This window comes from Mobula hypostoma, chromosome 5 (assembly GCF_963921235.1).
Source record: "Mobula hypostoma chromosome 5, sMobHyp1.1, whole genome shotgun sequence".
Taxonomy (NCBI): Eukaryota; Metazoa; Chordata; class Chondrichthyes; order Myliobatiformes; family Myliobatidae; genus Mobula; species Mobula hypostoma.
The window spans coordinates 70,681,420-70,708,845 of NC_086101.1; the positions used below are offsets into that span (position 1 = coordinate 70,681,420).

The window sequence follows — 27,426 nt, forward strand, 5'->3', positions numbered from 1 at the left end:
AGGAATCATGAAATTAGTTGCCAAGCATTTACCTCATACACTTGAGTTCTTTTCAGTTCTCCCTAAGCGTGTCTATTGCATGAAGATCTTTCATTAATTGCCATAAAACCAATTCATATTAATTCTCAATTCTGAGTCAAGTTTGAATATATTACCTGAAGCTGAAGCTGGAATTCTGGAAATAAGGTGGAGTATCAAACGTTTCAATAGATAAACAATGATGGATATCCTCCATGGTTGGCAGCTGTATGTTGTCCTTTTCCATGAACCCTCTTTTGATTGGACCCTCATTTGTTCCATTGCAAAGGGTGACAAAGCGATTATAATCATCTAAACTATAAATTTGTATACAAATCACAACAACTGAATATTAGAACTTATAATACTAATAACATCTTACTGCAACCTGGGGTGATGTTGCTGGACCGTAATCCAGTGCCCTGGAGTAATGAAATGAACACATAAGTTTAAATCTCACTGCACCAACTAAGGAATTTAAATTCAATTTTAACATAAATAAGCTTAAACCAAAAATAGCTGGTAGTGATGACCATATATGTATTCATTTGTTACAACAATTGTTTCTGTATTTGCCTCAGTATTCACCATGGATAAAGACCTTGGCAATTGTGAGGATAACTTATAGTGGACTAAAACATGAGCATATGGACGTTAAGAAAGAGGATGTGCTGGAGCTTTTGAGAAGCATTAAATTAGATAAGTCACTGGGACTGGATGAGAGATACCCCAAGCTATTGTGGGAAGCAAGGGAAGAGATTGCTGAGCCTCTTGCGTCATCAATAGGGACGGGAGATGTACTGGATGATTGGAGGGTTGCAAATGTTGTTCCCTTATTCAAGAAAGGGAGTAGGGATAACCCAGGCCATTATAGACCAGTGAGTCTGATTTCAGTGGTGGGCTAGTTGTTGGAGAAGATCCTGAGAGGCAGGATTTCTGAGCATTTGGAGAGACATATTCTGATTAGGGATAGTCAGCATGGCTTCGTCAAGGGCAGGTTGTGTCTTATGAGCCTGATTGAATTCTTTGAGGATGTAACAAAACACATTGATGAAGGTAGAGCTGTGGGTGTTGTGTATATGAATTCCAGTAAAGCATCTGATAATGTTCCCCATGCAAGGCTCCTTCCGAAAGTACGGAGGCACGGGATCTAAGGAGACCTTGCTTTGTGGATACAGAATGCTTCCCTACAGAAGGCAAAGAGTGGTTTAGATGGTCTGCATTCTTCGTGGAGGTCAGTGACCAGTGGTATTCCACAGGGATCTGTTCTGGAACCCTTCCTCTTTGTGATTTTTATAAATAACCTGGATGAAGAAGTAGAAGAATGGGTTAGTAAGTTTACTGATGACACAAAGGTTAGGGGTATTGTGGATAATCTGGAGGGTTGTCAGAGGTTACAGCGGGACATTGATAGAATGCAGAACTGGGCTGAGAAGTGGCAGATAGACTTCAACCCAGATAAGTTTGGTGGTTAATTTTGGTACGTCAAATTTGAAGACAGAATATAATATTAATGGTAAGACACTTGGCAGTGTGGAAGATCTGGGAGATCTTGGAGTCCATGTCAATAGGACACTCAAAGCTGCTGCGCAGGTTGACTCTGTGGTTAAGAAGGTGTATGGTATGTTGGCATTCCTCAACTATGGGATTGAGTTCAAGGGTGTTCTCATAATCTAAGAGCCGTGAGGTAATGTTACAGTTACATAAAACCTTGGTCAGACCCCACTTGGAGTACTGTGTTCAGTTCTGGTCACCTCGCTACAGGAAGGATGTGGATACTATAGAGAGAGTGCAGAGGAGATTTACAAGGATGTTGCCTGGATTAGGGAGCATGCCTTATGAGAATAGGTTGAGTGTACTTGGCCTTTTTCCCTTGGAGCGACGGAGGATGAGAACTGACCTGATAGAGGTGTATAAGATGATGAGAGACATTGGTCATGTGGATAGTCAGCCGCTTTTTCCCAGGGCTGAAATGGCTAACACGAGGGAGCATATTTTTAAGGTGCTTGGAAATAGCTACCAAGGGGATGTCAGGGGTAAGTTTTTCTACACAGAGAGTGGTGCCAGTGTTGGTGGTGGAAGCAGATACAATAGGGTCTTTTAAGAGCCTCTTAGCTAGGTATACGGAGGTTAGAAAAAAGAGGGCTATGCGCTAGGGAAATTCTAGGCAGTTTCTAGAGGAGGTTACATCGTCGGCACAACATTGTGGGCCGAAGGGCCTTAATGTGCTGTTGCTTTCAATATTCTATGTTCTAACAACCTATCGACTCAATCACACATTTTAGGAAAGCAGGTCTGCCATTGTTACACAAGTCTGATTGATAAACATTCAGTCCTCAATAATATGGATCATTTATAACTGTGCATTGCAATGGCTAACTAAGGTATTCTGTTACATCAAGATCTAATGCAGTGCAGCAGTACCTTCACCACATGGACTGCAGTGGTTCAAGAATGTGATCCACCAGTTTCCTAGACTCATACTCTAAAGGAAATAATCTTCCATTTTTGATTACTTCATGGGATATTAAAAATATTACAGTGAAATTAATCTCTTTTGGGGAGATATGCTTGATAGGGCATGTATCAAGGAATATGTATTCCAATAATATGGATTTCCTACAGTAACATTACAATATTTGCCAATTTACCCTGCAGCAGATATGTTTTGTGCAGCTGTTTTGTTTGTATTATGGGCAACTAAATGTACAGAAGAAATAGAGCATTGGAAACTGGCCCTTCAGTGTATCCACTTCACAGCAACTACCAAACGCAGATTTTAACGCTGATTTTCATTTTGTGTTTTGTGCTTGTGATCCTTACCTGAACAGTAGGGATAGGCAACAACACTCTGACATGACTGGTGCATCCTCGGACCCCTCTTTTACTCCCTGTATACTCATGACTACATTGCTAGTTTCTGCTCTAACTCCATTGATAAGTTTACAGATGATACCCCTGTAGTAGGCCATATCTCAAATTATAAATCAGAGTACAGGAAGGAGATAAAGAACTAAGTGGTATGCAGTCAAGACAACAAATTTTTCTTCAGTGTCAACAAAAGAGTCTTCACTGACTTCAGAAAGTGGGGCTGTACAGTATTGAGGTTGAAAGGGTAGAGCTTTGAGTTCTTAGATGTAAACAATTAGTGCAGATTGGCACTTGGTGGTCAGGATGGACATGGTGAGCTGAAGATACTTTCTCAGTGCATTATGACTCCATGACTCAAGCAGAGAAATAGAAAATGTTGGAAACCCTCAACAGGTCAGAAGCATCTTTGGAAAGAAACAGTTATCATTTAAGGTATGACAATTCAAAATGAAACATTAAACCTATTGCATACAAACCACATATTTGTCTTTCTCCCAGTCCACCTTGGCAATTTGTAGTGCAGTGTGGTGTAGTAGTTAAACAAGGAAAAATGTACTTCCTGCAGCTGATTTAAGTTAAAATGGAGCAACAAACAACCTGCTGGAGGAACTCAGTGGTTGGAGTAGCATCTGTAGGAGGAAAGGAATTGTCAATATTTCAGGTCAAAATGTTGCATCAGGATTGAAATTGGAGAGGTGAGAAGGTCAGCACAAAGAGAAGTGGAGTGGTAAGAAGGGAGTCTGAGGTGATCAATGGATGGTTGGAAGAGGGTGAACAGGAAGTGCCAGGTAGGAGCGGACAAAGTTGAAAGAGACAGCATGTGAGAATGTGAGAAACAATGTGGGAGGAGGGTACTGCTAATATTAAAAGGAGCTGCTGGAGCAGGGAAGCAGGAACAGTGTGAAGACTGATCAGGAGGTGAGAATGGAAACCAGTAGGGGAGAGGCAAATGACAGGGGAGGGGAGGTTTAAGAACGGGTCCTTGACCCGTGTGAGAACTGTGTATGTGTAGTAGGTGGAAATAGTTAAAATGGAGCTTGCTTTGAGCTGGACTCCACAAGTTATGACTACTTAGAAATGAGTCTGTTGGTCATGTGAATCTCCATGCACTAATGCATCAGATGGGCGCCATGGTAATGTAGCAGATAGTGCAATGCTATGACAACTGGAGGTGGTGGAGTTTGGAGTTCAACCTTGGCGTCCTTTGTAAGGAGTCTCTGTACGTCCTGCCCGTGGAATGCATGGGGTTTCGTTGGGTCTTCCTGTTTCCTCCCACAGTCCAAAGACGTACCTGGTTGGCTGATTGGTCATTGTAAATTGTCCTGTGATTAGGTTAGAGTTAAACTGGCGTTGTCGGGGGGTTGCTGGGCAGTACGGCTTGAAGGGCTGGAAGTGCCTATTCAGTGCTCTATCTCTAAATAAATAAAATGCATGCGACAGGCAAGTGGAAAACTCTGGACTTCCTTTAACTGATACAAATCCTAAGCCCTTGCATCTACAACAGCTTCCCTGATTTCAGGGTCTTCCACTTTGCAAATAGTGTTTAATGCAGTGCTCTCCTGCAATTTGTAGTATTCAATTACCAACCTGTTACATACTATCTCCCATCCTGAGAACCTGGAGCTCCCACTTATTAATGTTGGATCATCAGGATGTTGGGATCCTAACAAAGAATCTGTACACACATCACAGTCATTGCTTCCTGTGGCAAAATTCCAGTATGGAAGTGCAAATGATTCATTTCCTATGAGTTTCTGCAAGAGGAAAAGAAAGATAGAGATACACACATTGGCACCCATAAATAAGAGATAAAATTTGGGTGGCAGAGTAATGCAATTGCTTCACAGTTCCAATGTGACCCAAGTTTATTTATGACCTCTGTGTAACCAAATGGACCCTCTGATGGGTTTTCCAGTTTCCTTGCACGTGTCTAAGATATGCTGACTGATAGGTTAATTGGTTCAAGCAACACACATCAAAGTTGCTGGTGAACGCAGCAGGCCAGGCAGCATCTATAGGAAGAGGCGCAGTCGACGTTTCAGGCCGAGACCCTTTGTCAGGACAGGTTAATTGGTTACTACTATTAAGCCCCCAGTGTAGATGGGTGGGAGAATCAGGGTGAAGTAGATGGGCATGTAATACAATGAAAATGCTGGAGGAACTCAGCAAGCCGGGCAGCGTCTTTGGAAAAGAGTACACAGTCAATGTTTCAGGCTGAAATCCTCCAATAGGGGTCCTGATGAAGAGTGTCAGTCTGAACTCTGAAGAGTACAGTCGACTGTACTCTTTTCCATAAATGTTGCCTGATCTGCTGAGTTCCCCCAGCATTTTGTGTGTTACTTTGAGCTCCAGTATCTGTTGATTTTCTCTTGTGTTTATGTTTTGTAACTCCAAATCAAAAGAAAAACACAGGAGCCTGGGTGATAACTCGTGTACATTTTGTTTTTACTTTAGTGAGGCACACATTTATGACATGGTGGCATAATCACATATGCCATTCATATATTGTACAACCTATAATGAATTATTTACACAAAGATGTTTAATCAAGGAATATATTAACAATATTACTCAAATATTACTGAAATATTAAATACACAACACTCTTTCCTGCTTACCTATAAACTCCAACTCAATATAAAATGCATCTCAACTATATACACTGTTTACTATACAACTATTATATATATATCCACAGCATAGTAAATTTTAAATTGTCCCATTCAGGCTTAAAGACTTTATAGCTAAGGAGGATTTCTTACTTTTATAGGATAGTGTCTTTCCTGACAAGGTGTAGGGTGGTGGGGGGCAGGGTCACTCTGCTGTGCAACAATGTCAGGTTTTGGACCTTCTCTGTGGTGGTTGTAGGAGTTGACTCTGGGACTGCAGAGTCATAGTCATACTTTATTGATCCCAGGGGGAAATTGGTTTTCATTACAGTTGCACCATAAATAATAAATAGTAATGGAACGATAAATAGTTAAATAGTAATATGTAAATTACGAAATAAGTCCCGGACCAGCCTATCGGCACAGGGTGTCTGACCCTCCAAGGGAGGAGTTGTAAAGTTTGATGGCCACTGGCAAGAATGACTTCCTATGATGCTCTGTGCTGCATCTTGGAGGAATGAGTCTCTGGCTGAATGTACTCCTGTGCCCACCCAGTACATTATATAGTGGATGGGAGACATTGACCAAGATGGCATGCAACTTAGACAGCATCCTCTTTTCAGACACCACCGTGAGAGAGTCCAGTTCCATCCCCACGACATCACTGGCCTTACGAATAAGTTTGTTGATTCTGTTGGTGTCTGCTATCCTCAGCCTGCTGCCCCAGCACACAACAGCAAACATGATAGCACTGGCCACCACAGGAAGTGGTTCTGACAGCTCTCCCACCTTTCTTTAACAATTGACTCTGCTGTGTAGGAGAGTGGTCCAGTTCTGTCATTAATTTTTCCAAGTATCCACTTTTGACCACATCTGTAGTCCCTTGCCGGGAATGCCAGGAGTGAAACATCAAACCGTCTTGTATGAGGAGTCCTCAATTTGCCAGTCCTCAATTTTCTGCATACTTCTCCTGAGACTGGATTTGAGGAGATCCAAGCATGAATACAAGAAATGAACCAGGAACAGCCGGTAAGTTGTTGGTTGTGGAGTGTACTGCATTGTGATATGCAAGGAGGGAATTGGCAAGCTTCCAATTCAGTGTTAGTATAGTGTGTTCTGTTGACGCTGTTGACAGTACATTCTTCAGACTCCAGACAAAACTTTCTGCCAAACCATTTGTAGCTGGGTGATTATGGTGCAGATGTAATATGTCTTACTCCATTCATTTTCTGTACTGACTGAAACTATTCCCCTACAAACTGAGATCCTTTGTCACTGTCTAAGTATTCTGGAACATCAGTCCAAGAGAAGAGACTCTCAACACATCAACGGTGTGCAAGGCTGTGGTGGAGGCTATTGGAAACATCTCTAGCCATTTTATAACTGCATCCACTACTACCAAGAAATTTATGCCCATGAATGGTTTGGCAAAATCCACATGAATCCTCTCCCAGGACAATGCAGGCCATTTCCAGGGATGGAGAGACATTGCCAACATATCTTCTGGTTATGTTGGCATCCCAAACAATGCATGGCAAGCTGCTTGATCTGCTGATCTGCCTCAGACCACCAGACAAAGCTCTAAGTCATGGCTTTCATTTTGACCATGTCTAGATGACCGGCATGTAGCTCCTTCAACACTTCAGTTCTCAGCTTGGATGGCACAACTATTCTCAATCCCCATATAAGGCAACCCCCTTGCCTTTGGCTTATGGAAAGCCACCTCACACTGTTTTGTCCATTGCCTTTTCTTCCCAATCTGTAACAATGAGCTCAAGAGGTGTAACACAGGTAGCCAGGTTTGGCAGGGACCTGTTCTGGTAATTGACAAATCCTTAGAGGACTGGAACTGTAACACGGCAATTGGTCTTGGGGCATCCACCACTGCTTGAATTTTCTTGACCCACTACTGTAAATCTTGTGCATCAATGGTGTGATCACAATAAGTGATGCTTGATTTAAGGAATTCATACCCATTGCCTTGTGCTCTGAGCCCGTAAACTTCTAATCTTTTTCTCACTGTCTTGAGATTTTGGAGCTGTTCCTTGTCAACCATACTGGTAACAACGGTGTCATCTGGGTAACACTGAGTGCCTGGGCAGCCTTACAACACCTGGTCCTTAGCTTTAGAACACAGAACAATGGCACAGGAGTAGGCTATTCAGCCCACAATGTTGTGCCGAGCCAGCTAAAATGTAAATCAAAAACTCCCAAAAGATAATTCCTCCTACCTTCACCATTCCCATATCCCTTCATCTTCCTTACATCCATGCGCCTATCCAAACATCTCTTAAAAGCCTCTAATATACTTGTCTCTACCAGCATACCAAGCAAGGCATTCTAGACATCCACAACTCTCTGAGTAAATAACTTTCCCCTCACTTCCCCCTTAAACCTACCCCCTCTTACCTTCAATACATGCCCTCTGGTATTAGATATTTCAACTCTAGGAAACAGATACTCTCTGTCTACTCTATCTATGCCTTTTGTAACCTTGTGAAACTTTGTCAGATCTCCCTTCAGCCTGCGCCGAGTTACAGCACCTCAGCACCACAAGCTGGTGCGGTTGGGTGCGTGTCGTAACAGGATCCCCTCCCTTGTGGCCGACTCCTGACGGTCCTGGTTGCTCAGAGTGATGATGGTTGTAGTCATGGATGGGAGCTGGATCCCAGGTATCACTTTCAAGAATCCAGCACCGTTCCTTGAGTCCGGAACCTCCCCAGTCCATGAGGAAATGCCGAACACACCAAACAGGCTACAAAACTAATCCCTGTCTTCTCTGCAACACACATCAAAGTTGCTGGTGAACGCAGCAGGCCAAGCAGCATCTATAGGAAGAGGCGCAGTCGACGTTTCAGGCCGAGACCTTCGTCATAGTCCTGACGAAGGGTCTCGGCCTGAAACGTCGACTGCGCCTCTTCCTATAGATGCTGCTTGGCCTGCTGCGTTCACCAGCAACTTTGATGTATGTTGCTTGAATTTCCAGCATCTGCAGAATTCCTGTTGTTTCCCTGTCTTCTCTCATTGTTAGCCTTCATTTCAGCCTTCTAGGTAGAAACTAACAAAATCTCCCTTGCTCTAGTCAATTTCTCCCTGCCGCATCAGAAGAGATTTCAGCCGCCGGAACACCAATCTCGGCTTTCTGCTCTGGGAAAAGTGACAGAGAATACCCAAATTGGCATTCAAAAGGGGACGCCCTGTGTTCCAAATACCATGAAGTGTTGTGGGAGACCTCTGCCGAAATCAAATGGACACTCCACTCATCCAGTCTTTCAGAGGCCAGGCATCTTAGGGTATGATCCATATTTTGGTTCACCCACTCCGTCTGGCCATTGAATGGCAGGTGAAAAGCTTGCAGTTGCCTTAATCAGTTTGTAAAATGTCTTCCAGAAATGTGATGTGAATTGTGGATCGCAATCTGACACAACATCCACTGGAAAACCGTGGATCCTGAAGACCTGGTGCAGGACAATTTCATCCCCACCGCAGATAGTAGACTGTCCAAGACAATGAATCTGCAGACCTTCAAAAAACAATCTACAATTACCATGGTAATGGTCTTCCCGTTGGAAGGAGGAAGAGTCGTGACAAAGTAAATGGAGATGTGAGCCCATGGTCTGTCCCGGACAGACAGAGGGTGAAGGAGCCTTGAGGTTAGGTGCTGAGCTCCATGTTCCGAGCGCACACCTCACATGCCTGTACATATTGATGGACCCCCTCCGCCATTTCAGGCGACCAATAATAAACCTAGGGGTCCTGGCAATCCCTGGGAGAGTGGTCATTCTTGATGCATGTCCCCATTGATGAACCTGAGCCTAGATGGGACTAGGAACGAACTGCTGACTCGGAGGGTTCTTCTGAGGAATCTCCCCTTGCCCCTGGGCCTTGCAAACAAGTGTGTCGATTCCCTAACGAATTTCTGCTATCCTCTTGGCTTGGTAAGCTGCTCCTCTCATTCAGGTTTGTCAAACCCAAAAATGAAACAGTGGTTACGTGAAATTCAGACTTCTCAAGCTTGATGTAAGGTCCATGATCAAGAAGCCTCTTTAGGATATCTCTGACATGAGCAACGTGCTCCTCTATGGACTTCGAGAAAATTAGGATGTCGTCCAAGTAGATGAAGATATACTTATGGGGAGCATCTGGGAGCATGTCATTTATAAAGGCCTGGAAAACTACTGGCGCGTTCACAAGGCCAAAGATTAACACCAGGTACTCATAGTGCCCTTCTGATGTGTTGAATGCCGTCTGCCACTCGTCTCCTTCCTTTATACGAACCAGATAGAGGATATCCTGATCTACTTTCAGTACTGGGTTGATAGCGACCATAAAATCTCCACAGATCCTGACAATCTGTTTGTGCATAGTTTTTTGTAAAATTCTATTGTATTTCTTTTTTCCTGTAAATCCTTGCAAGAAAATGAATTCTAGGGTTGTATATGGAAACATATATGCACTTCGACAATAAATTTATTTTGAACTTTCAACTTTGAAAATCATACATTGAAAAGATTCACAAATGGAACACCATACTCTAGAGTTAATAAGCCCATTTCTAACCTAAAGCAATTTACCATAAGATTTAAACCAATCCAGATTACAGAATACCAACTTGTAGATCTTTCTCCAGTAACATCAAGTGGTATCGATGCCAAGTAAGAAAAGATGGACCTCGATGAGAAAAATCAATAGCTTTGAATGGTTGGCCGGGTCCTACAAGAATAAAAAATATTGTACAGCATTAAATTTATTAAATGAAAATCTGTGGAAACCATTGAAAAGTTATATAGAACATTAAATAAAACTAACTTAGGATCCTTTGCATAATCAGTGTAATTTTATTGGAATTTTCCAGCAACTTGGAAAACTATTCAATTTTCAGAAGAATATTTTGAGGCAAAAGGAAACAGGAAACCTGGATAATGTTTGCTTGAATATGGTTTCTTTCCAACAATGTGCTTTTGGTTTGGAATATAGAGAAAAAACAAGTAAATGGAGTTGTATTGATCAGTCAAGTTTTAAATGAATGGCAGACCTGATTATTCCTGTAGCAAAAAGTAACAAGCTGCTGGAGGAACTCAATGGGTTACACTGTGTCATCTCTCTGGAGATGAAGATTGTTGACAGTTTGGCAATGAGAACCTTCAGTAGGACTGAGAGCGCAAAGAGGAGTTAGGCAGTAGGTGGAGGTGAGGGTTGTTGGTCAGAAAGATTGACAATCTCCAAATTAGTGAATTCAAATGAATCAAGGACAGTGGAAGCAGACAGACTAATTGTCTCTGTTCTTGCTGCATGCTTGGGGATGGAGGCTGCCATTTTGTGAAGGCACTCCCTTCTTCATTTTGTGAGCTTGACATGCTGGGCTTGATCGATGTATTAAAGAAGACACAATGATACTTCAGGTATTCTGCTGGACTGGAGATTATTTCCAATTAAGAAGTTATTTGTGAGATGTTCTTTGGTTGGCTATAACATGCAGGTTTGTGAATGTTGGGGTTGAAGCCTGCCTGAAGTGAGTTGAGCTCATTGCTGATTGAGAACAAAGAGCCATAAGCTATCGACTGTCACTTGATGGGAAGAGGACAATAAATTGATGCTGGCTCAGAGCAGAGCCAATAACAAGGTGTTAAAGGACAGACATGTGACCTGTGGCCAATGACACTGGAATGCAACATTTGATCTGATAAGGAATGGATATAAAAGTGGATGCTTCATGTGTGCTGGTAGCGGTAACTTCGAAGAATAACCATCGCAGATACAAGCATGAGCAACCCTGCGTGAAACACGTGGTGAGTGAATTGGGACAATGAGGAACGCCTGGCCAGCGTAAACTCCTTTGCCTGGATAATACCTTTGCTATTCTTTGACCATTCAGAAGAGTCAGGGATACTTAGCGGGTGTGTACACAAGGTACTTAGTGTATGAATTCACATACTTGTTAGTTTAAACAACAAAGGTATTTGTCAGTAAATACTGATCTTTCTCTGCCTCACTAATCATCATTATAAGTAGTATTTTTTTTACAACAGGGTCAAGGGTGAGACAGGAGCTGACAATGAAAGGGTAGATCCAGATGTGGAGGGGCTGATTTGCTGTTGGAGCCAGGTGGGAGGGGGGATGGTGGGGTAGAGATAGCAACAGAGACAACAGGTGTCTGCAGATACTGCAAGCTGATTAGAAACGTGATGAGTAGTGGATCAGGAAGGGACAGTGAGAAGATTGGGGTGGGTAGAGACAATGGCTGATAGGCAAATTGAACTAAGCAGGGAAAGGGAAACAAATGAATGATACTTAGGGTAGGGGAGGATGTGTTTGGAGATTAGGGAGTATGTCAAAGGTCCTGGGTGGATGGGTGGGGGGGTGTGTGGGGGGTGCAGGTTATCTAAAATTGGAGAATTCAATGTCCATGCCACTGTGTTGGAGACTATCCAGGCAGAATATAAGGTGCTAATCCCCTAGTGCACGTTCAGCCTCACCTGGGCAGAAGACGAAGCCAAGGACAGGCAGTGATTTGGGAATGGGAAGGGGACTCAAAATAGCTTGCAACCTGGAGATGTTGTGGAGAGAAACAGTTGTTGAGTCTACCCTTCGGCTCACCGAAGGTCACATTGAGAGCAGCAAGTGTAATAGACAAGGCTGGAGGAGATCTACATGGATCTCTGCTTCACCTGGAAGGGCTGTTTAGGTTCCTGAATGGTGGTGAGGAAGGAGATGTTGGGACAGATGTTGCACATTCTATGGTGCAGGGCAAGTTCCTGGAGGTGGGAGGGATGGACAAAACAAGAAATCACAAATAGAGTGTGGAAAACAGAGAGAAGCAGGGTGTGAATGTTGTGACTGATGGTGAGATCACGTTGTAGCTGGAGGAAATGACGAAGAATGTTGTGTTGGATGGGAGGAGAAGATGGCAGCGTGCCGCGTGTGCGCAGCTCTCCGGTGAAAAATGATATCGTATCCGTTAAATAGCAGCCGTGGACAATTCTGATTTGATGGAGAATGGACGTGAAAGCACAGAGGAACATCTGGAGAAATTTCTGAAACGCCCGTCCGCTGCTGTCATTACTGTGTGGTCGGGAATCTTTCGGAGGGTAGGCCTCAAAATCCCCGGCCTTGCCTGCTTTTGGCGACCGAGAAGGAGATCGAATCGTTCGGCAGAGATGCCGCTCAGTATTCGGTGTCGGAGAGCTGATCAGAGCTCGAAGTTTTCAGATGACTCAGAGTCGGATTGTGGTCGACATGGCAGGAAGAGTTTTTCTTCCTTCTCCCGTCTGCGTGAGATGTGGGACATTTGAGAGACTTCGAACTTTACTGTGCTTATGGATTTTCTTCATCAAGATGGTATTGTTACACTGTTTGTAACTATATGTATAATTATGTGGTTTTGTCAGTTTTTTCAGTCTTGGTTTGTCCTGTGTTTTGTGATATCACACCGGAGGAAATAATGTATCATTTCTTAATGCATGCATTACTAAATGACAATAAAAGGGGACTACGTGCCTTCATAATCTATATGTCTATATGGATGTGGTAGGCTGATGGGGGGGCGGGGGGAGCCAAAGGAACATTTTGGTTCAGATTCCAACATCTGCAGTCTTTTGAAACCCATTTTGTGCGTGTTGCCAAGATTTCAGCATCTGTTGAATCTCCTGTGATTATGGTTTCCTTAAAATACATCTGACCTGCCACAGGTTTAAAAAAAAGGAAACCACATACAGTATAGTAATCATTGTACGAAGGGTGATTGATAAGTTTGTGGCCTAGGGTAGAAGGCGTCCATTTTAGAAAACGTAGCACATTTATTTTTCAACATAGTCCCCTCCTACATTTACACACTTAGTCCTGTGGTGATGGAGCATACGGATCTTTGACCTCCAGAAAGTGTCCACAGCAAAGGTGATTGATAAGTTTATGGCCTAAGGTAGAAGGAGATGAGTTATACAGCTCTCGTTACATGCACATGTAGTTCAACACTTTGCGTGATTATGCAGAAAGTTTGAAGTTAATAACTCATTCCTTCTACCTTAGGCCACGATCTTATCAATCACCCCTGATGAGTTATTAACTGATAAGATATTAACTTCAAAATTTCTGCATAATCACTCAAAGAGTTGAACTACATGTGCATGTGACGAGAGCTGTATAACTCATCTCCTTCCACCTTAGGCCACGAACTTATCAATCACTCCTGCTGTGGACACTTTCTGGAGGTCAAAGATCCGTATGCTCCACCACCACTGGACTAAGTGTGTAAATGTAGGAGGGGACTATGTTGAAAAATAAATGTGACAGGTTTTCTAAAATTGACTCCTTCTACCTTAGGGCACAAACTTATCAATCACCCCTCGTATATCCATTGTCACATGCGTTGAATGTGCTAGTATGCTATTATAACCCATAAATGAATTACTCATTCAATGTTGCAGCAAGGTTGTTAATTTACCTCAGTATAACATTGGTTATAGAGATACTATCAACAAAATTTTTCTTAAAACAAATATAAAAAGAGTAAACTAACCCAGCAATGTATCCCTTGTAGAGTAATAATGAAGCCACACAAAGTAATTGTATATTGTCACATTTGCAATTTGTGGTTGAGTTCCATTAGGCCCCAGTATGCTCAGCCAGTGTTGGGTAGCAATGACATAATCTGGATGGATTGTGGTTTTTGCTTGATCTAATGCATCCAAAAACTGCTCTCGCTCCGCAGGAGTTAGTGAAACAATATTTTTTCTTATCACTGGTGGTTTTCTTACATCACAGTTCAAGCCAGTCCATCCAAATTTACATTCACCACAGTTGTATCCGGCATAGTTTCCTATTTAAGTGAAGAGAAATGATGTGTCAATTATGGAAAATTGTAGTCCTCATTGACAACAGCACATAGCTGTTCAGCTGCTAGAATATAAGCTTTATGGACTTTCGAGTTATTAACCCTGCTCAACAATACTCCATCCATTTCAGACAAGACATTACGTTCATTAAAAACAAAACCAGCAAACACTTGAAATATTTGGCTGGTTAGGCAATAGCTGTGAAAGGAGAGAAAGAGAGTCAATGATATTTCATTAGAACTTGGAAAAAATGGTAACTAGACATGTTTTAGATTGCAGAGAAGAGAAAGCGCTGAACGGAAGAAAAGTGAGTATCTGTATAGGATGGAGACCAAAGGAGACGGCCACGAAGGATAGCTGAAAGTCTTTTTTATTGCAACTCATTCGAATAAAATGGAAACAAGACGAAGGAAAAAGGGAAAAATTGCATAGAAAACACTAGTTTCCTGCAATCTGAAATTAAAACGAATGCAGAAATATCTCATTGTTTAGGCAGCATCAGTGCAGAGAGAAAGAGAGGGGCTGTTGACCTTTGACCATAACTAGCCAATGTGGTTATCCAAAATTGTTGATTCACAGTTAAATCCTGAGAACTATAATGAACTTAGATGGAAGATGAAATACTGTTTTAGAGCTTTGATGGGATAACATGACAGCCAAAGACAGATAACCAGAATGGGACACAGAATTATAATGACAGGCATCAGGAAACTCAAAGTCATTCTTGGCCGTCACTTTAAATCCCCCATTTCATTCCCACTTGGATAGTTCCAGCATTTTATTTAATGTTAGATTTTCAGAAACTGCAGAACTTGTGTATCATTCTTCTAGCATTGATTCTATTCAACAGTTATACTTAAAATCAGAGAAACATATACAATATACAATCTGAAATTCTTGTTCTTTGCAGGCATCCCCGAAAACAGAAGAGTGCCCAAAGAATGAGTGACAGTTAAAACATTGGAACTCCAAAGCCCCCCTACCCTCACTCCCACGCACAAGCTGCAGCAAAGCAATGAGCCTCCCCCACCCCCACCCATCTGTAAAAAAGCATCAGCACCCACCAAGCAAGCAATAGCAAAGCCCCCAAGAAAGACCATGATCTGCAGTACAACAAAAATGAATCATTCAGCTGATAATTTGATATGTTGTAAGCTCTCTCTCTCTGTCTCTCTCTCTCCCTAATAAAGGGAAAAAGAGGTATCCCCTTTCACTGTGAGAGTGGAGACAGAACAAAACAACTCACTGATTTACGGTGTTAGAAGCTTGTCACCTCCCTTTTTTTCTGAGTTCTGTGACCTGAGACTCGAGAACAATCTCTCACCTACCAACGAGAAGGAGAGAGGGAGGGAGGGAGGGAGGGAGGGAGAGAGAGAGAGAGAGAGAGAGATAGAAAGAGGGAGAGAGAGCACACGCACAACTCGCCAAGTACAGAGCCTCCAACAGCTGATCCACCATTCCCAATGTACCATTCTCTCCCATGACACTGGCATAGAATCAACCCTTCCACAGGGCTGCAAAACTACTGAACTATTCTCACTCTCCTCTCTGCTTTCCTCCATCCCCTTATACTTCATAGAATTACAAAATAGCTTCAGAACAGGAAGAGGTCATGTCTATTGTGGGTACTGGCTATCTAACAGAGAATTCCAATACAACCCACTAGCTCTTTTCCTGCAGCTTTGCTATTTTTTTTCCTCTTCTGTAAAATCAGTCATTTTCTTCTTTAAGGCTGCAATGTAACCTATCTCCACCACATCAACGGCACCGGATTCTAGATTCCAGTCATCTTTCCTCACATCATTCCCAATTCTCTTCTCCTTTGTTTGATCTGTTCTCAATCCCTGCATCAATGGGCAGTCTCCCACTATCCACTTTGTCACGCTGCCTCATCATTTTACACACCTCTCAAATCTCTTCTCAACCATTCTATCTGCTTTAAAATCTTTATCCTATCCATCTACTTACAGTTCCTCTTCCAAGGAAACATTCTTATAAAAGTGTTCCTCTCACATATGTTGTATAATGTTGTGACCTCAAGCAGTGATGTCGCCTATTTCCAGCCACCCAGGAAAGAGGCTCCACTAGAGTCAGTGTGGCAGGTGTCCAAGCCGGAGTCAGTGCTGCCCTCCGGTGTTCACTAGGCAGAAGACAAGCTGTATTGTGGTCGACTGCAGATTTCTGCTATTTTTTTGTGTGGCTGTATATTACAGATATCTTATATGTGCCTTGTGCTGTGTATGACTGTTGGTACTGTGTGCGGCGCCTTGGCCCCGGAGCAATGCTGTTTCGTTTGGCTGTATTCATGCATGGTTGTATGATAATTAAACTTGAACTTGATACTCCAGGTAAGCCTGATCAGTGTTTCATAAGGGGTCAGAACAAGTTCTCTGCTTTTATACTCAGTCCCTTTATTGGTAAAGCTGTAATTGTCTATGCCTTATTTTGCACTTTGTCAACATGGCCACTTCAGTGACTTATGAAAAAATAAATGTCTCTTATCCCATGCATCTCTTTTTAGAAGAGCATGTTTGTTCCTCTCCTATCCTCATTCTTACCACCAAAATGCATCACCTCACTTTATTCTGCAGTACAATTCACCTAACTTGCATTGCCCATTCCACAGGCTGTTCTATCCTACAGACTAATACTGATAGAAATGTGACTTGCATCACCAGATAGATTAACTGTGATTCATAAGCTCTATTGTATGAAATGTATAGGAAACAGGGGGTAAATCAGGTGCCTGAGGAGTATAAGAAGTTCAAGAAAATACTTAAGAAAGAAATCAGGAGGGCTAAAAGAAGACATGAGGTTGCCTTGGCAGTCAAAGTGAAGGATAATCCAAAGAGCTTTTACAAGTATATTAAGAGCAAAAGGATTGTAAGGGATAAAATTGGTCCTCTTGAAGATCAGAGTGGTCCACTTTGTGCGGAACCAAAGGAAATAGGGGAGATCTTAAATAGGTTTTTTGCGTCTGTATTTACTAAGGAAGCTGGCATGAAATCTATGGAATTGAGGGAATCAAGTAGTGAGACCATGGAAACTGTACAGATTGAAAAGGAGGAGGTGCTTGCTGTCTTGAGGAAAATTAAAGTGGATAAATCCCCGGGACCTGACAGAGTGTTCCCTCGGACCTTGAAGGAGACTAGTGTTGAAATTGCGGGGGCCCTGGCAGAAATATTTAAAATGTCGCTGTCTACGGGTGAAGTGCCAGAGGATTGGAGAGTGGCTCACGTTGTTCCGTTGTTTAAAAAAGGATCGAAAAGTAATCCGGGAAATTATAGGCCGGTGAGTTTAACGTCAGTAGTAGGTAAGGTATTGGAGGGAGTACTAAGAGACAGAATCTACAAGCATTTGGATAGACAGGGGCTTATTAGGGAGAGTCAACATGGCTTTGTGCTTGGTAGGTCATGTTTGACCAATCTGTTGGAGTTTTTCGAGGAGGTTACCAGGAAAGTGGATGAAGGGAAGGCAGTGGATATTGTCTACATGGACTTCAGTAAGGCCTTTGACAAGGTCCCGCATGGGAGGTTATTTAGGAAAATTCAGTCTCTAGGTATACATGGAGAGGTGGTAAATTGGATTAGACATTGGCTCGATGGAAGAAGCCAGAGAGTGGTGACAGAGAATTGCTTCTCTGAGTGGAGGCCTGTGACTAGTGGTGTGCCACAGGGATCAGTGCTGGGTCCATTGTTATTTGTCATCTATATCAATGATCTGGATGATAATGTGGTAAATTGGATCAGCAAGTTTGCTGATGATACAAAGATTGGAGGTGTAGTAGTGAGGAAGGTTTTCAGAGCCTGCAGAGGGACTTGGACCAGCTGGAAAAATGGGCTGAAAAATGGCAGATGGAGTTTAATACTGACAAGTGTGAGGTATTGCACGTTGGAAGGACAAACCAAGGTAGAACATACAGGATTAATGGTAGGGCACTGAGGAGTGCAGTGGAACAGAGGGATCTGGGAATACAGATACAAAATTCCCTAAAAGTGTCGTCACAGGTAGATAGGGTCATAAAGAGAGCTTTGGTACATTGGCCTTTATTAATCAAAGTATTGAGTATAAGAGCTGGAATGTTATGATGAGATTGTATAAGGCATTGGTGAGGCCGAATCTGGAGTATTGTTTCAGTTTTGGTCACCAAATTACAGGAAGGATATAACTAAGGTTGAAAGAGTGCAGAGAAGGTTTACAAGGATGTTGCCGGGACTTGAGAAACTCAGTTACAGAGAAAGGTTGAATAGGTTAGGACTTTATTCCCTGGAGCGTAGAAGAATGAGGGGAGATTTGATAGAGGTATATAAAATTATGATGGGTATAGATAGAGTGAATGCAAGCAGGCTTTTTCCACTGAGGCAAGGGGAGAAAAAAACCAGAGGACATGGGTTAAGGGTGAGGGGGGGAAAGTTTAAAGGGAGCATTAGGGGGGGCTTCTTCACACAGAGAGTGGTGGGAGTATGGAATGAGCTGCCAGACGAGGTGGTAAATGCGGGTTCTTTTTTAACATTTAAGAATAAATTGGATAGATACATGAATGGGAGGTGTATGGAGGGATATGGTCCGTGTGCAGGTCAGTGGGACTAGGCAGAAAATGGTTCGGCACAGCCAAGAAGGGCCAAAGGGCCTGTTTCTGTGCTGTAGTTTCTATGGTTTCTATGGTTTCCTGAAGCCACAACAACTCCATTTGTATCATTTAATCTCTCTTGATTTCCAACCAATCATAAATATTTTCATAATTTTCACTATCTATCCCTCCTTGATATTTGAAAAGGAATCAAGCTGAAACATTAATTTACTCTCTCTAGATAGAGTGACAACACAAAAACAACTAAAAGTTTTCCCCAATCAGAAACCAAGGATGAACAGAGAGGTTTGCCTCCTGCTCAAAGCCAGAGATTCAGCCTTCAAGTCTGGAGACCGGAAGGCTTACAGCTCAGCCAGGGCCAACCTGAGGAGGGGAATCCCTCAGGCTGAACACACATACAACAGAGGATCGAGGAGCATTTCTTGGACCCCCGGTGCATGTGGCATGGCACACAGATTATTGCAGACTTCAAACCACCTAGTACTGTGCCCCCTTCCAGCTCTGACTCCCTCCCTGATGAGCTCAATTACTTCTACGCTCGCTTGGATCTCCCACCTGGTGAACTGCCTCTCTCACTTTCCACCTGCGATGTTTACGCCACCCTGAGCAGGGTGAATGTACGGAAGGCAGCTGGTCCAGATGGAATACCTGGCCGTGTGCTCAGAGTCTGTGCAGGGCAGTTGGCCAGGGTCTTCACAGACATTTTCAATCTGTCCCTGGCCTAGGCAGTTGTCCCCACAAGTTTCAAGATTGCCACCATTGTGCCAGTGCTGAAGCATTCCACTGCCATGGGCCTGAATGACTTCTGCACAGTTGCACCCACCCCCATCATTGCAAAGTGCTTTGAGAGACTGGTTCTATCACATCTGAAATCCTGTCTGCCCTCTACCCTGGACCCCCATCAATTTGCCTATCACTCCAACAAGTCTACAGAGGACGCCATCTCCACGGCACTTCATTCTGCCCTAACCCACCTGGACAGCCCCGACTCTTACGTCAGAATGCTGTTCATTGACTTTAGTTCAGCATTCAATACTGCGATCCCCTCCAAGCTGATCGCCAGACTTCGCCAGCTTGGTATCAGCTCATCCCTCTGCAATTGGACCTTGGACTTTCTGACTAACAGACCCCAATCTGTTAAGTTAGACAACCTCTCCTCCTCCATTCTCACCCTGAATACCGATGTGCCTCAAGGCTGTGTGCTGAGCCCTCTTCTGTACTCCCTTTTCACCTATGACTGTGTTCCTGTACACAGTTCTAACTCCATAATCAAGTTCACAGATGACACCTCGGTGGTTGGCCTGATCAGAGGGAATGATGAGACGGCCTACAGGGACGAGGTCCAGCACCTGGCCACGTGGTGTGCCAAGAACAACCTGGCCCTTAACACCCAGAAGACCAAGGACGTTATTGTGGACTTCAGCCATGCTAGGAGCCACACTCACGTCCCCATCTACATCAACGGAGCTGTAGTGGAGCGTGTATCAAGCTTCAAATTCCTTGGTGTTCACATTTCCGAGGATCTCACCTGGTCCCTGAACTTCTCCATCCTGACCAAAAAGGTGCAACAGCGCCTTCATTTCCTACGGAGCGTCAAGAAAGATCACCTCTGTCTCAGGATACTGACGGATTTTTACCGCTGTACCATTGAGAGCATACTCACCAACTGCATCTCAGAGTGGTATGGCAATTGTCCCCTTATCAGACCGCAAAGCACTCCAGCGGGTGTTGAAAACTGCCCAGCGGATTATCGGCACCCAATTGCCCACCATTGAGAACATCTACCATAAACGCTGCCTAGGCAGGGCGATAAGCAGTATCAAGGATGCATCTCACCCTAACCATGGACTTTTTACTCTCCTCCCATCCGGTAGGCACTACAGGAGCCTCCGCTCCCGCACCAGCAGGCTCAGGAAGAGCTTCTTCCCTGAGGCTGTGACCCTGCTGAACCTCACATCACAGCGCTAAGCAGTATTGCGCCCATATTGTACTGTCTCAGTACTTTTGTATTTGTGTGCTGAAGCACTTACAGTACTTTTTATTCGCAGTTATTTTGTAAATAATACTATTCTTTTGCATTTCTGGTCAGATGCTAATTGTATTTCATTGGCTTTGTATCTGTACTCGGCACAATGACAATAAAGTTGAATCTAATCTAACCTAATCTATTCTGCTTGGTATTTCCAGCATCTTCTGTCTTTACTTCAGTATTCTAGCAACTGCTATTTTTTTTGCTTTTCAGTTATAGTTATATTTTGTATTTGTCATTCCTGAACTTTCCTGGCCCAATCTGTTGGTCTGTCATATTCAACTCCTAAATTCCACACAGCATAAGGTAGCAATTTGAGTGATTATTAGAATATCTCATTTATTTTTTGAACCTCAGATTAGCCCATTCTGATCCTGGACAATCTGGTCAAGATGGCACTGAACTGTGATCTACATCAAGCTGTGGCTCAGATCTAGTTGCTTTTTCAGTTTGTAGGGATGGTTTTGGGACAGAGAGGAGAGTTTAGGTACAGACGTGTGGGGGAGTTAGAGGTCAGGCAGGCCTCTGCTCCATGCTCTGCTTTCTAATGGCCAGTAACGTCGACATGGAATGAAGGGCATCTGTGGTCAGATGTCAGGCCAGAAGACCAATGAGGATGAGGTCTAGTGGAGCCTCAGGTCCAAGAGTTGTCGGCAGATTCCAGGATCGCAGTTCTGTGCAGACAGCAGGCACAAGGGTTGGTGACCCCCTAGGCCAGTGGTCCCCAACCACCGGGCCGTGGACCGGTACCAGGCCGCAAAGCACGTACTACGGGGCTGCAAGGAAATGATAGGAGTCAGCTGCACCTTTCCTCATTCCCTGTCATGCCCACTGTTGAACTTGAACTAACGCGAGATCATTACGCACACGTCATCCATGTCATCGCGGGAAGAAGATCAACTCCTCGAGCTTGCAAATTACGGCGGGCTGAAAAGTATGTTTGACATAACATCTCTGCTGGCATTCTGGATCAAAGTCAAGGCTAAATATCCTGAGATAGCCACGAAAGCACTGAAAACGTTGCTTCCATTTCCAACATATCTCTGCGAAGTAGGGTTTTCTGCAATGAATGCAATGAAAACTAAATTGCGGAATAGACTGGACATAAGGAACCCCCTTCGAGTATCGCTGTCTCCCATCACCCCATCATAGGACCGTCTTGTTGCAGGGACACAAGCCCAGGGCTCCCACTGATTCAGTGATATTGGTGTGTTGCAATGTTTTTATATGTTCATATGAGGAAAATATGTGCTGTGTGTTTAATATCCAAACGTTACTTAAAATGTTACGATGCTATTTTTCTTAAGAGTGACTTATAATTGACTTATCACTATATTCATGCGAGGAAAATATGCGCTGTATGTTTAATATTAAATTCATTAGATAAACCCTTTTAGAAACGAAATTGAGTGTACTAGCCACTTATAAGTGACTTATCACCTATATTCCGGTCCTGATTAACACCCCCGCCCCCAGGGTTGCCAAATGTCCCGTATTAGCCGGGACATCCCATATATTGGGCTAAATTGGTTTGCCCCATACGGGACCGCCCTTGCCCCATATTTCCCCTGCTAAGGTAGAGCACTCCTATGAAATCTTTTGTGCCGAAATGGCGTAAAGCGAAGAAGCAATTACCATTAATTTATACAGGAAAAATTTTTGAGCGTTCCCAGACCCAAAAATTAACCTACCAAATCATACTAAATAACACATAAAACCTAAAATAACACTAACATACAGTAAAAGCATGAATGATATGATAAATACACAGCCGATATAAAGTAGAAATAATGTATGTACAGTGTAGTTTCACTGAACAGAATAGCCAGAAACGATTTGTGGAAAAAAATCTGCACGTACACGCCTGCGCAAGGCACGCATGAGCACACAAGTGCCCGTGCAAGGCTTCATGGCCATGGTAGTCTTTCACGGGGTAAACACAACATATTTGACTGCTACTCTTGTCCGTTGGCAACTCTACCTCCCCCCCGGTCGGCCGGTCCGCAAGAATATTGTCAATAATAAACCGGTCCGCGGCACAAAAAAGGTTGGGGACCCCTGCCCTAGGCACACGAGTTGACAAGACCGGAGTTTGAGGCCTAGTTTTCAGGATCATGGTCGCTGAAGAGTCTGAAGTTCAAGGAATAGAGTTCCAGATCCTCATCCAGGGCTCATTCAACATGATCAACAAGTGCTAGGTTTGCTACTGAAGAGTGAAGCCTGAAAGTTGATTTGAAGTCTGGAAGATGACGCCCAGTTGCCAAAGCCCTGGGTCTGCAAGTCCACTGGTGAAGTTGAAGCCTCTGTATCTGCAAATCTGAGTCCTCTGGAGGCTGGAGACAACCTATCCTGGGGTTGGAAGAAAATCTGTGTGAGTGCATGGGTGGATGGCTGGGAGGGAGGATATGAACTTGTTTTGTTGTTGTTGTTTCATTGCTGTTCTGTTGTCGCTATTGCTTGTGTGAAACATGTGGTCATGTTATGTTGGTACCAGAATGTGTGGCGGCCCTTGTGGGCTGCCCCTGCACACGCTTAGATTATATTGGTTATATTAGATTATATTGGTTGTTAATACAAATGATACATTTCACTGTATGTTTCATAATCATGTGATAAATAAATAAATGTGAATCTGACTCCAGAGGAAAAACATTTTGTGAGTCTTACTTTGGCTACACTCAGGAGCAATATGCACTTTTGAACTATTTAATGTAAAGAGGATTTAGAGACACTTTTGAAAATGCAAAGCAGATTATATAGTTACTTACAAAGCAGACACCTCCCTGTCTCTACCCAGTGAACAGGAGTCACCTGCCACTCATTTCCAACTCATCACCTGCAACCTATTTAAACCCAGCTCTCATCCACAGTCCCTGTTTGTACATCAAACCAGCCAGCCTGAACCAGTTGCTCCTAGCCTTCAGTCTGCTTGTTACCTGTAGTGCTTAGTATCTGTCCTCTCTTGCTTTGTGGTCCCTGGTGACTTGTTATTTTTGCAGTGTATTATTAAAATTATTGATCATTGCTAATTGTCTTCGCTATTCTGGTTTTGAGTCAAGCCCTCTCCACATCTCCTCATAGTTGGTAAGGTTTTGAATTAATTTGGCAGTGGAATGAGACACAAAACAGATGTAGAGCCAGGAGAGAGGCACAGTCAAAAAGAGAAGAAAAATTAGAACAGAATAGTAGTCAGAGAAGACATAGGTATGTGGGAGGACAACAAAGCTAATATAGGAAATATTCCCATGCTTTTAGGTATGGGAATATTAGTTATGATGGCAGGGACTTTAAAGAGGGCGTGATACTGGAATGACGATTAGAGAGTCCATCTCTGAAGTAAGGGGGGAATATATTCTAGAAGACTTCAAATATGACCTTGGGGATGGAAATTAAAATAAAAAAGAGATTACTTTGTTCATATCAAGTTACATGCCTCTCAAGAGTCAGCAGAAGATAGAGAAGCAAATACTGTATGTAGGTGAATCACAATGAGTTGTAATAGCAAATGGGTTATAGTAGTAGGGGGTTTAAAGTTCTTTAATATTAATTGAGATCACTTTAGTGTGAAAGGATTTGGCAGAATTTTTAAAGTGCATTCATGAGAGCTGCATATGTAATTAGAAACAGAAGAAATTCTGCAGATGCCTGAAATCCAAAGCAACACACACAAAATGCTGGAGGAACTCAGTAGGTCAGGCAGCATCTATGGAAATGAATAAACAGTCTATGTTTCAGGCCACAACTCCTCTTCGGAAGTGGAAAGGAATGGGGAAGACAGCAAGGGGAAAAAAAGGTGGGGGAGGGGACCGACCAGTTCTGATATATTGATTCATCCCTTGCCTTGTGCCAAGATGAGGCCTCCAATGTGGAGGAGCAACACCTCATATTCCATCTGGGTAACCTCCAACTCCAACTTGATGGCATGAATATTAATTTCTCCTTCTGATTTAAAATAAACCCCCTCTCCCCTTCTATTCCCCACTCTAGTCTCTTACCTCTCCTCATCTTCCTATCTTCTCCTGCCGGGTCCCCTCCTCCTTCCCTTTCTCCGATGGTCCACATTCCTCTCCCATCAGTTTCCTTCCTCTCCAGCCCTTTACCTTTCATATCCACATGGCTTCACCAATCAACTTCTAGCTATCCTCCTTCCCCTCTCCCAACCTTTTTATTCTGGCGTCTCCCCCTCTTCTATTCCAGTCCTGAAGAAGGGTCTTGGCTCGAAACATTTGACTGTTTATTCATTTCCATAGATGCTGTCTGACCAGCTGAATTCCGCCAGCATTTTGTGTGTGTTCTTATGTAACTAGAGACAGGGCAGACCTAGATCCACCTCTGGGGAATTAAATTGAGCATGTGGTTGAAGTATAAAGGGGTGAACATTTGGCAAACAGTAACCATAACTGTATACGTTTCAAGATGGCTTTGGAAGGGATAAGGGTAGTCTGGAAATTAAGGTTATGAATTTGTAGATTGGATTAAAAAATGGCTTGGGCATAGAAAGCAGAGGGAAGAGATGGAGGGGTGTTATACTGACTGAGGACTGTGATCAGTGATATTCTATAAGGATCAGTGTTGGGAGCTCTGTTTATAAAATACATAAGTGATCTGAATGCAAACGTAGTTGGGCTGATTAGTGAGTTTGCAAATGGCATCAAAATTAGTGAAGAAGGTTGTCATGGATTCAGCAGGATTTAAATGGCAGATGGAGTTTAATCCAGACAGATGTGAGGTGTCGCACTTTAGGAGGTCAAATACAAAGTAAATGTTAGGATCTTTAGGAGCACTGGTGTACAGGGTGATCTTGAGTTGCAAGTCCTTTGCTCGCACGTTGCAACACAGTAGATAGAGTTGATAAAGAAAGCATACAGTATACTTGTCTTCATCACTGGGGTATTGATGAAGATGTAAAAGTTGGAAAGTTGCATTGCAGATGAATAAAACTTCAGTTCGTCCATATTTGGGGTATTGTGCACAGTTAACGGAGGCTTTAGAGAGTGTGCAGAAGAGATTTACATGATGTTGCCCAAATTAGAGAGTACTTGCTATAAGGAGAGTTTGGACAGAATCAGTGGCTGAGGGTGGGTGGCAAGTATATCAAATTATGAGAGGTATTGGCAGGGTAGATAGATGGTGCTGTTTTCCCAGTGTGGAAGTGTCAAATACGAAAGGGCATAGTTTGTGGTGAGAGGGGGAAAGTTTAAAGGAGATTTACAAGCAAGTTTTTTTTAACAGTATGCAAAGTGCCGCAAAAGTAGTGGTGAAAGCTGATACAACAGCAACATTGAAGAGGTATTTAGATATGCACATGAACAGCCAGAGAATGGAGTGATATAAATCATGGACAGGCAGACAGGATTAGTTTGGATTGGCATCATAGCTGGCATAGATGGTGCAGGCTGAAGGGTTGGTGCCTGGTTTAAACTGTTCTATGTTCTATGTTCTATGAATTAAATCCAGTCAATGCATTTTGCACAGCTGTTATTTAGTTTTACTCAGACTGATTTCTGAAATGAGTTCCTTTCTCACTCTTGGGTTTATTGCACTCTATATTTTATTTTTTTTTATTTAGAGATACAGCACAGTAACAGACCTTTTTGGCCCAACAAGCCCACACTGCACAAATATACCTATAAGATCAATTAACCTACTAACTCGAAGGAAATCGGAGCACCTGGGGGAAACCCATGCAGTCAAGGGGAGAACATACAGACTTCCTACAGAGTGGCGGGAAATGAACCCTGGACGCTGGCACTGTGATAACATGTTCTTCCAAAGGGCCATCTATCTTCCTTTTCTATAATGTCTCCCTACTATATGTTAGGTGGCCTGGAATATTTAATAATTCAAGTATTTTGTGATGAATCCTGTGTGCATTCACATGAGGAGCCTTCCAGTTTGTCTTTTTCCCTGCTCTGACTGTCCTGTCCTAACAGCCACGAGTTATCACTCGCTTTGCTGCTTTGACTCCAGATGAAGGTCTCAAACCAAATCATTTACTGTTAATTTCCCTCCATAGATGCTGACTGACCTGCTAAGTACCTCCAGTATCTTGTGTGTTGCTCCAGATTCCATCATCTGCAGTTTGTTGTGTCCCCATTTTGCTACTTGGCAGTATTTTCCTGACCTTTCTTTTTTACCTTTCTAAATTTATTTTCACTGAAATACTCTTCTCAACTATTTAGACTAGAATTTTATTTGAAGCCCAAATCATTCTGTTTACTAGGACCCTGCTCCCAGCTCATTTAAATTGAAGCCTGTTCCTCTTTCCTCAGTTGTCATGTGGATGGCCCATGAACTGAACTCCATTTCTATCACACCAACCTTTGAGCCTTACTCTCCAACCTTACTGACCCAAAGCCCACTTATGCATGTAAAGTAGTATAACATATGTAGTTGTCCTTTTTAATTTGTATCCTGGCTGTTCATATTGCTTCAGCAGAACTGCTCCCTTGTCTTATCTTTGTCCTTGTCTCTGTC

At 43.0% G+C, this 27,426-nt stretch overlaps 1 protein-coding gene across 1 annotated transcript in view; it reads right to left on the bottom strand.

Annotated features, from left to right (window-relative positions):
• dct (dopachrome tautomerase) overlaps positions 1-27,426 on the bottom strand; it is a gene marked incomplete at its 5' end in the record, with an annotated part of 73,250 nt that overhangs the window by 40,289 nt on the left and 5,535 nt on the right. Inside the window, 4 exons of the mRNA XM_063049709.1 lie at positions 156-335; positions 4,477-4,643; positions 10,111-10,211; positions 14,014-14,313. Of these exons, the coding sequence (XP_062905779.1) occupies positions 156-335; positions 4,477-4,643; positions 10,111-10,211; positions 14,014-14,313 (748 nt within the window). The remainder of the gene's footprint in view (positions 1-155; positions 336-4,476; positions 4,644-10,110; positions 10,212-14,013; positions 14,314-27,426) is intronic.